Source organism: Microcebus murinus, chromosome 21 (assembly GCF_040939455.1).
Source record: "Microcebus murinus isolate Inina chromosome 21, M.murinus_Inina_mat1.0, whole genome shotgun sequence".
NCBI lineage: Eukaryota > Metazoa > Chordata > Mammalia > Primates > Cheirogaleidae > Microcebus > Microcebus murinus.
Window position 1 is genome coordinate 17,445,904 of NC_134124.1, and position 14,710 is coordinate 17,460,613.

The window sequence follows — 14,710 nt, forward strand, 5'->3', positions numbered from 1 at the left end:
TCAGGAGTTCGAAACCAGCCTGAGCAAGAGCGAGACCCCCGTCTCTACTAAAAATAGAAAGAAATTAATTGGCCAACTAAAAATATATAGAAAAAATTAGCCAGGCATGGTGGTACATGCCTATAGTCCCAGCTACTTGGAGGCTGAGGCAGGAGGATCGCCTGAGCCCAGGTTTGAGGTTGCTGTGAGCTAGGCAGATGACACGGCACTCTAGCCCGGGCAACAGAGCGAGACTCTGCCTCAAAATAAATAAATAAATAAATAAAGACATGCCCACGAAGAAAGGGACCAGGACTTTTGTTTCCTGTTAGGCAATCTTCCCCTCCCTAAATCTCCTGCTTCTCTTGAAAACTTGAGTAGGAGTTTTCAACCCCCTCTGTGCGTACCAGATGACCCCACATAACAGGTGGGGTAGCTAGGTTTGTGTGTCAACTTAGTTATTCACTCAAACATTAATCTCGGTGTGGCAGGGAAGGTGTTTTGTAAAGGAGGTTAATAGCTAATCAGTTGCCTTTAAGCAAAAGAGGTTATTCTCAACAATGTGGGTGGGCCACAGCCAATCTGTGTCAAGGCGTTTGGAGCAAAACTGAAGTTTCCCTGAAGGAGAAATTCTGCCTCAAAGCCACACTCTCAGCTCCTGCTGGAGAGTCTCTGGCCTGTTGGCCTACCCTGTGAATTTAGGACTAACCCCCACAGTTACGGAAGCCAATTCCTTGATACCAGTAGCGGGGGGTGGGTGTGTGTGTGTGTGTGTGTGTGTGTGTCTCCTACTGGTTTTGTTTCTATGAAGAACTCTGACAAAAATAGATAATACTTATTAGTTTTATTAAAATGTGGAGATTGATTTCAGGACAGGACAGCAGAAGAGATGACTGTCCTTCCCTTTTTGTCACTTTGTGAAACAGATACACAACTCAGTGCTTTTTTCCTATTCCCTCAGTAGAACAACACAGAAGACTTCTTTGACCCCAAAATATATGGGGATTTCTCTCCACCAGCAAGCAAGTCTGCAGCAGATACCAGCTGGGTATCCTAAACTAAAATTAAAATCCTAAACCCCCAGCCGATTGAAACAGAGAAAGCTTAAAAGCTGACTTCCCAGCCCTGATGGACGAGAAGTCAGACGTGGCTCATTGTACCACCTCCCTTTTGTAGTTTAGACATGACACCTGACTGGCATGAATGTTAAAATAGAGATTGTGAGACTAACAGGATTGATTTTTTTTTTTTTATGGCAGTAAGATACCAAATTATAAGCAGATCCTAAGGCCATGCCAGGCAAGAGTTAAGTCTCACTTCCCTACATTTAAAGAATAAACCATGCTCTGACTGCTACAGGGCTTTTCTTTTTCTCTAGCAGCTGAACAAGCACTGGCCTTGAGATAAGCAATATTAAATCAATCCCAGCTCATCCACCCCCAGACGCTGACCCTCACCCCTTGTTCCACGAGCCATAACTATAGCTTTGATTGAACAAGAGACTGATTTCAGGAACTTTCTCCTGATAAGAGTCCTCAGGCCAGGGACTGGTTCTGGCCAGTTTAATAGAAGCTGTGCACTTGAGTGCCTTGTGCCTTGAAAAGGCCTTTTGACATATGGGGCCTAGTTGTAATAGATTTAAATGTTAAGTCTCCACCCCAGATTGAACATGGGTCATATGGAGGTCATATGCATGCTTATCCAGTATGCATGTGTCAGGACATGCCTCATGAATATTCATAGCTCCTCCTGTAACCTGTTGAAGTTGTATACTTGGCCAACCCTTTCAGCTTAAATTCCAGCCATTCCCCTTCCTTTCTCAAAGTGCCTGGTCTTTGCCTGCGGCTGTGCTTCCTTGCCTGTCGGGATGGCCACCTTGCAGGCTGTAACCCTTTATAAGAAATAAAGCTCTCCTTTCCAAATTTATACTTGTGTGATTTTTAAGTTAACACCTCTAATTTAATTCTGATCCTGTCTACCTAGGGATAGCATCGTATCCTACAGGTTGACAGCTCAGTCCCCAAGACTGCCCCCCTACTTCCAATGCCAGTTGCAAGCCCCAGGCTGTTTTACCTGTGCTCTGATTGGCCAAAAATTGGGGTTCCCACAACCTCTCCCTTGGGTTCAGTTAACTTGCTAGAGCAGCTAATATTCAGATTAACACAGAGAAACACATTCATTTACCAGTTATTATGAAGAATACTACAAAAGGGCACAGATGAAGGGTGTGTAGGGTGAGCTATGGGGGTGTAAGCTTCCATGTCCTCCTGGGGTACACTATCCTCCAGGAACCACTATGTGTTCAGCTGCCTGGAAGCTCTCTCAACCTTGTCCTCTTGGGCTTTTTGTAGAGACTTCACCGGACAGGCATGATTGGCAACTGTGTAAAATTGTGACTGGACAAACAGGGTGTGCTCTAATACCAACAGATGGGAAACCCAGCAAGGCTTGTCCGTTCACATTCTTGGCCTCTCCTGCAGTATTCCTTCCTCCGGGGCATGGGGCAGGACCCTCTCTGGAATTGGATCTCATGACCCACAATCAGACAAGGTAAGTCAGAGAATTTCTTTATGGCCAGCTCCAAGACAGAAGGGCAGGGGGAGATGCGAGTATGTTTCTAGTTTCTGTGGCCTGCCTTGGGGAGAGATAACAAGGGCTATGGGAGTTATGAGCCAGGAACGATGGGCAAAACCCAGCGTATGTGTATCGTAGCATCACAGTCACATAGGAGGGGGATAGGGGAATGGCAGGACCATATGAGCTGCCCCTTAGATTTGAAAACTAATCTTTGTTGACTACAGAATTAAAAAGCAGAAACACTACTGAAGTGTAACATTTTCCCAAGAAAGGAAGGTGGAGAATGTATTATGACTATTTTCATTATTGATATTATTTCTGGAACGGGAAGGTTGAAGGGATTCAGCAACTGTTCCAAGCCACCAACCAGCAAGCAGCAGAATTGGGGACACACACTCGAGCCTTCTGGCCCCAGAAGCCAGGTTCTTCCCAAGGCCCCAGCTGCCTCCCCAGCTGCCTCTCTGTAGCAGCCTCAGGAGGGAGGCCTGCCTCGAGGGACTGCTGTAAGGGTCAGAGAGAATGCTACAAAGTGTCATGTTTCGTAGGCACGAAGGGCTTACCAGACATTTTCTGAAATATTAGCTGGCTTGAAAACCAAGACTCTGCCCTTCCTCCACCCCAGATTCTTGCTTTTCGGGGGATTCTAGCCAGGGCCTCAGGCCTCCCTCTGAGACCTCAGGTGTCTCCCCGCAGAGCACTGCTTTGGTTTTGGGAAAACACATTTGCCCTTTCCATAAAGCCTTCCAGAACACCCAGGGGATGACAGCTGTGCAAACCTCCCTCACCCACGAGCACCTGCAGGAAGCAGTTTCACAGTTCTTGTGCCGATTGTCCTGAGTCCCAGCTGCCTTTCCCTGTCTGCTAGAAAGGCCTTCTCTCCCTCCTGAAACCGCTGCTCCCAGGGCAGGGCGTGGGGGTAAGTCCTCGCCTCGCCCCCTCCCTTCCTGCCACTCTCCTGTAGCCATGCTCAAGGCTGCTGTGTCACTTTTAAGGCCTGGCCCCAAAGCTGGGACGATTACAGGAGAGGCCTGGAATTGAACCCTAATGTGAGCAGACTCCCACCTCCCCAAATCTGGACATTCTGCCTCTATGAATGCCACCTAGAATTATCGTGATGTTTTTGGCTTGTTCTGAACTCAGCCCTCCAAGTTGCACTTGCTGCTATTCGCTGGCCCTCTGGTGTCCTGTATTTGTAATTTGGCTTCATGAACCCAAGTGTAAAGCGCATTTATCTTGAGCCAGGCAGTTCTGGATTGGAATCCTGGCCCTGTCGCTCAGGAATTACTGATGTAAATTATAGGCTGTTTCATTTCTCTGTGCCTGGGTTCCTCCATCTGTAAATGGAGATGATAGTATGCAGGAGGGTTTATGAGTATTAAGCACTTGCACAGCGCCTGACATATGGCATGTGCTCAGTACAGGCGGCAGTAGAGGTAGCAGCTGATGGTAGTGAGGGTTATGATGTTGCCCTGTAAAATCTCCTGCCTGCCGTGTGGACTCAGGACGTTTGCAACCAGAGCCCCTGTGGCTTGAGATAGGAGGATTGCCCTGAAAACCTTCCATCCTCCCAGGCTCAGCAAGCCGGGTCTCGATCGCCCTCTGGTGGCTAGTCCATGAAGGTGCAGGTTCAGGAGGACAAAGGGAAGGCGGGGTCTGCAGGCGAGCGAGGTGACAGCTAGAGTGGGTGCCTGCCCTGGAGAATGAGAGGCAGGTGCTGTGCGGAGACCCCCAGGCTGTCATGCACATAATTAGTGGATGACACTGTGCAACAGACTTGCAAAAAAGCCTGTCCAACCCCAGAGCTACAGTCTGCAGTGGTGTCCCCCACGGATGTGCCTCCTCTGCCCGGCTGGACTGGGGACTCGGTGGCGGCAGGGACTGGGCTTCCCAGTGGCTGCCCAGTGAAGTCACGTTCAGCTGGGCCACAGGGGGGCTGTGGAGTCGCAGCCACAGGCTGATTCTGGGTCCCAGGAGGGCTGGCTTCCCAAACCCTGTGACGGTGAACCCCCTCGCCCCAACTAGTGCCATGCAGTGCAGAGTGCTGGCTGGGAGCAGGCATCCCCAAGTCTAGTCCTGGGCCTCTGGCTAACCTGCTGGTCAGTGAACTCATCACTCAGAGCCTCAGTTTCCCCATGTCTAAACTGAGGGGCTTGAACCACTGCAGACAGAGTTGGAGGCATTTTTCCAATAGTTTCCTGGGCTCCAGCCCCAGAGGTTCTGATTTGTGATGAGCAGGGGTCAGGAATCTAGTTCAGTAGCTTTGCCAGGCTGGGAGTCCCTGTGCTTAGTGATCTCTAGGACCCCTTCGAGCTCCCAGATACTATGAATCTTGGCTTGGAAGGGCCTGTGGATCCTTCTGTGGTTTCCCTGAGCCAACCTCAAACAGGCTAAGTGACCCAGAAAATAACAGTAAAAAAGATACTTTATTGTTAAAAAAAAAAAACTCAAATGACCAATGAAACCATGCGTCCTGTCACTTGTGCTCACAGTCACGCGCACAGCCGCAGCCACTCACACAAAGGGGCCCTCGCCCACACGGCTCCCTGGCGCCGCTCAGCAGCCCTGTGGGTGAGTGTCCATTGCTCTTCCTTTGACTTTTGTCTCCAGAAACAGCACACGTGAAAAGGCAGTGGACCGGGGGAGGAAGCGTGAGGCCACCAGAAGCCACCGTGGCTCCTGGTCCCCACCACTCCTCGCTACATACACTCTACACATGTGTACACACGTACTGTACATGGGCACCCACATGTGTAGACACGTGCCCACATTGACCCTCCATGCATAGGGCTGAGTCACTGCAGGTAACACTTGACTGGCAGGCGTCTGAGCCGCAGGGCCCCGAGAGGGCAGGGCGTCCAGCCTGGACACTCTGCTGTCCCTCTGCCTGCCTCTGCCCTGCCCCGAGTGGCAGTTCTGAGTTCCTTGTGTCCAGAGAAGAAAAGTCCATTTGGGGAAACTCATCCAGACAGCAAGGTTGAAAAGTGCCTAAGAATTTTTTAAATGAAGAATTATTTCCTTCCTGCCTTTGGCCAAAGGTGCCTGGGAACCTGGGGATGAAGAACCCAGAGTTCCGTGAGGTCTGAATTCTCTAACGAAGGAGAGTTCAGGGCTACGCAGAATCCTGGCAGGCCCTGGCTGGTGCAAAGTCGTGTGACTTCCGGAGGTGGGTGAGTTGCTCTGAATCTGGGCTGGAGGAGCAGGACCTCGGGAAGACGAGGCCCAGGTGATGCTCCCAGAGCCGGTGTCGCCCTTATCCCCGGTCCCCAGTGCAGTGCCTGGCACTTGACAGACAGATGCATGAACCAGGCAGGGCGCACAGGTGGCTTTGTGCCTGCTCGCCCGCTGCCTGCCTCTCAGCTCCCGGGGGGCACTGAGTGGCCTCTCTAGCGCGTCTCTGTGGCAGGGGTAGTGGTTGCCTGCCTGTCAGGCACGATCCCGCCTGCTCCACAATGGCGCCGTGGGCAGGTGGAAGAACTGTCCCAGAGCCTACCGAGCACGGCTGTTCAGGCCCCGCCCGCCTGCCAGACCGGGGGACGGCCTGCCTCTCGCCCTCCCCAGGACTCAGGTGCTCCTGGCTTTCCCAGTAACTGCTCTATGCATCCCCCTCTCCTGGGGGCCCTGCACTGTTTCTGGAGCTCCCCCCTCAGCTTCCCTCCACCCTCGGGGACTAGCTGGGGGACCCGAAGAGCACATGTCATGGGACGGCAGCCTGGACTGGGGGTGGGGGCTTCCCTCCCACTCTCCCAGCCACTCTCCGCTCACTGCCGGCGAGACAGGAAGAAGGTGCCAAGCCCTTGGCCTCCCACCTGCCCTGCTCTGAGAACGGGGAGCTAGAACATGACCTCCTCACAGCTCCCGTAGTCACTCTCCACCATGTCAGAGCCCTCATAGTTGGGGGGTGCCCGGGGCTGGCCCCGGCCTCCTAGGGGCACCCCCTCTGCCTCGCAGTCAGCATAAGAGGGGCCGGCCCGGCTGAGCCGCATGCTCACCCCCTTGTAGCCGCCCTCTGCCAGGCAGGGCCCTGGCCCGCCCTGCCGGAACTGCGAGTGGTAGTAGCTGATGGCTGTGTACTCGTTGAGACAGGGGGCCAGCAGGCGCTCCCGGGGGCTGGGGGGCCGTGGGGGCATCAGGTCTTCCAGGTTCTGGTTGCTGTAACGGGGCGGGAGAGGTGCTCGCTTGTTCTCCACCTCCAGGGGGAAGGGGAAGCCCCCATAGAGGCCAGCGGGCTCCGGCATCGCTGCTGGGGTGGAGTGGCGGTGAGGCGAGGGTGGCAGAGGGCCCTGGGTCACTGCAGAGTGCGGGTATGCCCAGCCGTCCTTCCTGGAGTAGGTAGGGGGCCAGACCATGGCTCTGCCTGGGTACGCTGAAAGGGAACAGCAAGATGGGGTGAGTGCGGAGTTCCCCTGGAGAAGGCTCCATCTGGCCCTGTAGCTGCTATATATAACTTAGCATGTGGTGGAAATGGCCCCGGGCGTGGGTGGGTATGCGGCCCATCTGTGCACATTGTGTTTGGCAGCTTAAGGTTGATACATAGAATCCGGTAGGGGCAAGTTCAAGGCTAGAGATTAAGCCAAAGCCCACCCATCCTGCACATCTCTGCCATTGAGCTGGGGGTCAGTGAACAGGGAAGACGTGGGTGGCTCCGAGCAGCCCACTCTATGCTGGGCATGGCAACCCCAGCCCAAGTCCTACTGGTGGGCGTTTCTTCTCGTTAACTGAAGGAGACACACAGTTTGGACTTGGAGGTGTGACAGTGCTATCACAGAGAGCGATGAAATGAGATGTGGCCTGGAAATCAGATGACCAGAGTCCTTGGTCCTAGCCCTGTGTCTGCTATGGGTGGGAACAGCCCTGTGTCCTAGCCCTGTGTCTGCTATTGGGTGAGTTGGAACAAGTCACTTCATCTTTATGGACCCCACTCAATGAAGAATGAAAATATTTGTTGTAACTATTAGTGAATATGCCAGAAAATATGCAATGCTTCACAAATTCACCTTCTTTTGAGCCAGAGACTAGAGGAGGGTGAAGTTCCCTCCACTAGGCCTGCCAGGTCTGGCCTGAGGCTGCTGCACCTCCAGACTGGGCAACCAGAAGCCTGGGCCACTGCTTCTCTCTCCCTTCCCAGAAAAGCACAGATGTGCACGAGTCCCCTTTCCATTCCAGAGATTCTACCCAACCTTATCCAGGGTCTACAAGTTCCTGCCATGAACATCAATCTCATGGAGGGACATGGAATTTAGAAGAGGGGATCGTGGTGCAACAGAATGAGCCACAGACCCTGAGTCAGGAGACACCCCCTCCCATCCATCCCAGAGGCTAAGGGCCTCCAGTGGTACTGACCCATCTCCTCGCCTGACCAGGTTCTCTTGATGATGGACTCATTGCTGGAATGGGAAGGGACTGCGGTGGGGGGAAGTCTGGGAGGCACACTGCAGACCACCGGACGTTGCTTAGAGTTGGCTCCAAATGTGACGAGCTCATTCGGAAGGGAGGTCTTGCTGGGCTCCAGTTGGTTCAAGTTGTTGCAGGAGCCGGTGCCCAGTGGGTTGAGCTCGATGGCAGGCATGGGCTGGGTGTCAACACCAACGCTCCTGGCCAGGAGGTCTGGGTCCTCCATGGCCACAGGCTTGTGAGACTTGCAGCGGCGGCAGTAGAAGAGAAGCCCAGCGGTGCTCATGACAATGAGGGCTACAGCCACCACGATGATCAGTAACTCCTGCTGTCCCCAGTCCCCCCTTGTGATCTCGGGAGTGACCAGGCAGTGCCCTTCTGAGCATCCCCGAGCCTCCATTTCACACCTGTAGAGACAGAGAATCAGTCAGGGGCTGAGGCATTATGCTGCCCTTTCCATGTCCCCTCTTACAAACACCTGTGGGCTAGAGGCCTCTGCCCTCAAGCTCACCCTCTCCCATTCTACACACACACACACACACACACACACACACACACACACTATGAAACTTATCAACATCAGAACTTTCCCTCTTCTACCAGTAAAGTATGGCCCTCGTCTGTGACTGTGAGGATCTGGGTTCAGGGCATGACTATTGTTTCCCACCGATGAGATCTGGGCATTAGCCATACTCTCCACCAGGGAGGTCAGCTTTCCCCCCGTACTGCTGCAGCAGAGGCCTGGCACACACGGCAGTCACGTCAGGGTCCCAGATACAAGTCAGCAGTTGCCCAGCAACGGTAACCAGGCACCAAGGTTACCTGCTGCTCTTCACTAGGAGGTCACAGGAGCCCAACAGGGTCCTGCGCACATCAGCCACCCTAAACTGTCTCAGGGAAAGCACTTGAAACTATATGACCTCCCAGGGCACCTCCAGCCTGGCCTTCCATGGTGTAACACTCCCAGGACACTTCTGTCCCCTCCTTTATGTACTTGTGAGGGATACTGGGAAAGCTTCCTCCGTCCCACTTAAGTGCTAAACATCATTTCCCAGTGCCCGAAATTTCATCCCCGATAGAATGGATGGATAGATACCATTCCCTACTGCAAAGTAGGGCAGGAAGTAGGGCAGAAAATGCCAGTTGCTGAGAAAAAGGACTTGGATCATCAACACACCGGGTAATCTTGGGCAAGCCCTTTCCCTCTCTGGGCCTCAGTTTCTCCATCTGTACAATGAGTGGGTAGACTCAATCACTGGCTCTTATGTCGCGCCCGCCTTGCCAGCAAGGAAGACGCGGCAACAGGAGTTTTTTTGACCGTGCTTTAATGGGGTTTTCTTTAGACTTACATGATGCGAAAGACCCAGCCCGGCAGCGCGCAGGCCGCTATATACCCCAGAAGTACAACCCCTAAGCTGCGATAGGCCGCTCAACTGTCGAGCCACTAAAGCATTAGCCCATATCAGGACCCTTTGTTTGCATTCTCGCGCCACAGGGCAACCGACAATTATGCGTGCGCTGAACTTGTTAGCTGCTCTAGGCAAAGCCGGAAACAGGCGCCAACTTGTAATGGCGTTGACACTGCGCCCCACACTCTTATACCCAGGCTGATAGCAAGGGGATCCCTTGGGAGCTTGTTAAAAATAGAATCCAGGCCCATTCTTGGAGATTCTGATTTACTTGGTGTAGGTTGGGTACAGGAATCTATATTTTTTTCACGTCTCCCTCATGATTTTTTTTTAAAGGTGCTCAAGTTTGGGAGCCATAAAACCAGATAACTGCCAAAGTCTCTTTACCTCTAGGATTCTAGGAATGATTCTTTTTCCCTTGCACCTTCTATGGCCCTGCATGGCACAAGGCTCACACAGCTTGCGGTGGGTAAGCAGACACATCACCTCCTAGTGATACTACGAGGAATCACTGTCCCCAGGCCACTTTCTGGGAAGCCCAGCATAAGAGAACAAGATCCTCAGCAATATTCAGACTGCAGCAAAGCTCAGAATGACCTGAGGAGCCAGTTAAAAGTACAGATTCGGGCCAGGCGCGGTGGCTCATGCCTGTAATCCTGGCACTTTGGGAGGCCGAGGCAGGAGGATTGCTTGAGCTCAAGAGTTTGAGACCAGCCTGAGCAAGAGCGAGACCCAGTCTCTACTATAAATAGAAAGAAATTAGCCAAACAATTAAAAATAGAAAAAATTAGCTGGGCAGCGCAGTGGCGCGTGCCTGTAGTCCCAGCTACTCGGGAGGCTGAGGCAGGGTCACTTGAGCCCAGGAGTTCGAGGTTGCTGTGAGCTAGGCTGATGCCACCACACTCTAGCCCAGGAAACAGAGTGAGACTCTGTCTCAAAAAAAAAAGAAAAGAAAAAGTGCAGATTTGTAAGCCTCAACTCCTGAGTCCAACTCAATAGGTTCATAATAGGGCTGGGGAAGTCTCCCTCCTCCCAAAGCATTCCGATGCAGGTGGGTGGAGGGAGACTTCACATGTGCAAAAGGCCTAAAGGTGCGGTCTCTGGAGCACTCAGCTCCTTGCCTCCCACTAGCCTTTCCAGAGGTCAGAGTGCACAGGTCATTCCCTAATGGTGCCACACCCAGTGGCAGGCGGCCTCTGCTGAACTCACCTGTCCCCCGTGTAAGGGTGAGGGCAGTTACAGGAAGCTCCTTCAGGGGAGGACAGGCAAGTTCCACCTTCCAGGCAAGGTGCAGAAGTGCAGTTCTCCCTTCCTCGTTCACAGTGCTTCCCAGAGAACTGGGGGGGACACCTGCAGATGTAGCCTGGGAGGAAGAGGAGGAGGGTGAGGAGCACGCTGGCCTAGCACTTAGGGGAGGTATTGGCACGTGTGCAGATCCACACGTTCACACGGCCACTCGGCCACCACTGACTTGTTGAAGGCCTCCTCTGTGCCCAGCGCCGCGCCAGATCTTAAAAATATGTTGCTGAGTGAAAGTGTAAACAATTATATACCGCTTACATAAATCAAAAATTCAAGCATGTGAAAAACAATAATATGCATTTTGCAAGAACTCATTCAAAAACTTTAAATGTTTGCCTCTAGAGTTGGGGGAGGGGAAGGGAGTGGAGTACAGGTTAAAGGGGAATGAGGAAGAGACTTTGCATGGACTAGTGATGACACTAAGGTGTGTGATTAAGTCAATTCTCTGTACCCAATGTCCCCACTTGTGTCCACCCGTATCCCCAAAAAATTAGAAACAAAGGTTTTATTAAGGGAGAAGGAAGACTCCTGGCTTCCCCCAGTGTAGACCTAGCAGATCCCAAGCTGCTACTCACAGGATAGTGAGGGGAAGAGAGGGACATGTGGAATCCGGACGGGGGAGTTCTCCACTGAGACCTCCATCCTAACACACCCCTCCCACCTAAGAGCCACGTGGCCTTAGACAGCTCCTTTCCCTCTCTGGGCATCGCTTCCCGCCCAGCAGGTTCCTGAGCTGTAAAACGGGGCTCTCTTCCTCCTTCCCCCATCATGGGGCTGTGGTAAAGGAACTTGCTTGTAAGCTCTACGGTGACATATGAGTGTCAGGTCAACATGTCAGGGTCCTCCAAAGAGTCTTCCAGGGTAGACCTGGGGGCCAGCCCCCGCCCACGCCCTTACCTGCCCCGGGGGCCTGCGAGCACTTCCCCCCATTGAGACACGGGTTCTGGACGCAGTCGTCACTGTGGAGGCAGCACTGGGTCAGGGCCTGTGTCTCCAGCGAGCCTGCCGCTGTCTTGCCCTGGGACAGCAGCTCCAGTGCCTCTCCGTTGACCAAGACAGCATCCAGGCAGCCTTCGAAGCCCTGGGAGACGTTTGAGGGAGAAGGCGAGAGGACGAGCCCGCCCAGCACCAGGTGTCTTTCAGGCCTCGGACTCCAGCAGTTCTCTGGGACCACAAGGAAAGCGTCGCCCACATTGTCAACCAACAGGCGAATGGAGGTGTCCATCTGCTCCACCAGGATGGAGTGCCACTCTTGGTCATTCACATGGCGCCGGGAGGAGAGGTTTCCATAGTAACCTCCTGAACAGTGGTATTCTAGCTGGGGCACCCCCTTGGCCAGCTGCAAAGAAAACCCAAACAGCCATCAGCAAAGCCAGGAAGTCCCTGTGAACCTGCTAACAGGCTGCCAGTTCAAAGAATGTTGTTTGTATTTTCATGGGTAGGAGGGATAGTGTTCGGAGATTTTCAAGGCTGTTTTAGACATTGCATCTGTACAGCATAAAAGCCCTCAAAGTCCTCTCCTGTCTATGGTCTCATTTGGGCCTCACCACACTCTATGGGAGGGTCTGGGTGTGGGTGACATTTCTATTTCCCACATGAGGAAACTGAGGCCCAGAGATGCCTTGCTGATCAAGACCCTGTGTTTGGCCGGGCGCAGTGGTTCACGCCTGTAATCCTAGCACTCTGGGAGGCCGAGGTGGGCGGATTGCTTGAGGTCAGGAGTTCGAAACCAGCCTGAGCAAGAGTGAGACCCCATCTCTACTATAAATAGAAAGAAATTAATCGGCCAACTAATATATATAGAAAAAATTAGCCGGGTATGGTGGCGCATGCCTGTAGTCCCAGCTACTTGGGAGGCTGAGGCAGGAGGATTGCTTGAGCCCAGGAGTTTGAGGTTGCTGTGAGCTAGGCTGATGCCACGGCACTCACTCTAGCCTGGGCAACAAAGCGGGACTCTGTCTCAAAAAAAAAAAAAAAAAAAAAAACGACCCTGTGTTTTAGATTCTTCTTCACAGGCCTTGTAAGCACTGGCCTTCGGAGATTCAAAAAACTTCCCTCTTTCCCGCTTTCTTACTCAACAGTTCAGCAGTTCTCAAAGTGGGTCTCCAAGACTTTTGGGGGGGATCTGTAAGAAAAAACTACTTGATAATAATCCTAAGACTTTGTTTGCCTTTTTTACCCTTGTTTTCTCACAAATACACAGAGGAGTTTTGCAGACACACGCTGTCGTAATGGATGAATGCAGAAGTAGATATGGGAAGCCAGCTATGTTCTTTCTATAAAGCCAGACAGAAGAGCGGCTCACCAAAATGCAAAACAATGCCACTCTTCTATTTTGGAAAATGTAATTATTTTTCATAAAAATATAGCATTTATGTAAAAACATAATTGGTTTATTATTTTTAAATAAATTAATAAATGTCTTTACATTCTCAGTTTTAATTTCTAATCCTAAAAATGTCAATATATATAAACCACAGAAACAAAACTTCCCTGGGATCCTCAATCATTTTTAAAAGTGTATAAAGTCCTGAAATCAAAAAGTCTGAGAACCTCTGGGTTAAAACATTTTAGTTCACTTCACTCCCAAGAAATAGGACTGCCCACATGGCCATATACTTTCCTGGTCACTTTAGGCTGGGTACAGTTTTCTCTGGTGAAGACTGGAGGTCTGACCCAGTGTTTCCTAGAAGTTGGCCATTTATTTGTATGCCACCTTTCTGATTTTTGTCCTGGCTGAATACTACCTATACCTTTATTTATTTGAAAAGGAGATAATATTATTGTGGAAAATAGAAAACCAATATCACTTGCCATTAAGAAAGGAGAATAGGCTGAGCACGGTGGCTCATGCCTATAATCCCAGCACGCTGGGAGTCTGCAGCGGGAGGATTGCTTGAGCTCAGGAGTTCAAGACCAGCCTGAGCAAGAGTCAGACACCATCCCTACTAAAAATGTAAAAATTAGCCAGACATCATGATGCGCACCTGTAGTCCCAGCTACTGGGGAGGCTGAGGCAAGAGGATCACTTGAGCCCAGGAGTTTGAGGTTGCAGTGAGCTACCATGATGCCACTGCACTCTACCCAGGGTGACAGAGCAAGACTTTGTCTCAAAAAAAAAAAAAAGACAAAAAAAAAAGAGAGAGAAAAAAAGAATAACAAAAATAAATGCAACTCAAACAAAACATCATAATTAAATTATTCCTTTTACCTTTTTGAGACCACAAATCTGTTGATCCTACCATATTTTCACTATCTCTCACCTCTTTAACATCCTCGCTTTTCTCCTTCTCCAGCTTCAATTTCACAGTCAATCATCAGAACCACTTTCTTCATGCACTCTTGACTTCCTGTCTGCCTCTTACGTCATAGAACTCACCTGGTAAACCTACAACTACGGTAAAATCTGACTCTTCACTCACTCCATACAGACATGGAGCTGAACGTGGCAGGAGAAAAGCACATAGCCTTGCTCCCTGGTCTCCCTTTACTTTCATGACCATGCGTCTCAAATGAGCCTTTAATGCTGCCCAGCAATCACAGGATCTTCCTTAGTCCATTCACTCTCCCAGGTACTGTGTTCATGACTTTCTCCCTCCTTAGACCCCTAATGCCTCCCTGGCATCTGCACTCTCAGCTGATGACCTTCCTTCCTGCTGAAGCCACAAGGTGGGAACTTGCCAAATCCAATGAGATCACTTCCCATCTTGCTTGGCCTCTCAGCAGCAGATCACCCCGTGATCACTTCTTCCTCCTTGGTTTGGCTTCCTGGATATGACACTCTCTTAGTTTCCCTCCAACGTCACCGGTTGCTCATGCTCCATCTCCTTTGCTGGAGCCTCCTCTTCCTCAAGACCTCTTAATGTTGCAGGGTCTCAAGGATTAATCCTTGGTCTACTCCCTTTTTGATTTGCACTCTTGGTAAGCTCACCCAGTCTTGTGACTTTTGATAGTATGTGTATGCTGATACCCCAGATCTCCATCTCTAGCCCAGACCCCTATCACAACAAATAATCCAGCTCTATTTGGAGGTCTAATAGGCACCTCAAACT

General features: G+C 51.3%; 1 protein-coding gene across 1 annotated transcript in view; it reads right to left on the reverse strand.

Annotated features, from left to right (window-relative positions):
* Positions 1-250: 250 nt before the first annotated feature.
* Positions 251-14,710, reverse strand: part of FAT2 (FAT atypical cadherin 2) — an 87,687-nt gene continuing 73,227 nt past the window's right edge. The window contains exons 21-24 of the mRNA XM_012740882.3: positions 11,556-11,997; positions 10,566-10,719; positions 7,897-8,354; positions 251-6,919 (exon numbers count right to left, since the gene is read on the reverse strand). Of these exons, the coding sequence (XP_012596336.2) occupies positions 6,387-6,919; positions 7,897-8,354; positions 10,566-10,719; positions 11,556-11,997 (1,587 nt within the window). The 3' untranslated portion in view covers positions 251-6,386. The remainder of the gene's footprint in view (positions 6,920-7,896; positions 8,355-10,565; positions 10,720-11,555; positions 11,998-14,710) is intronic.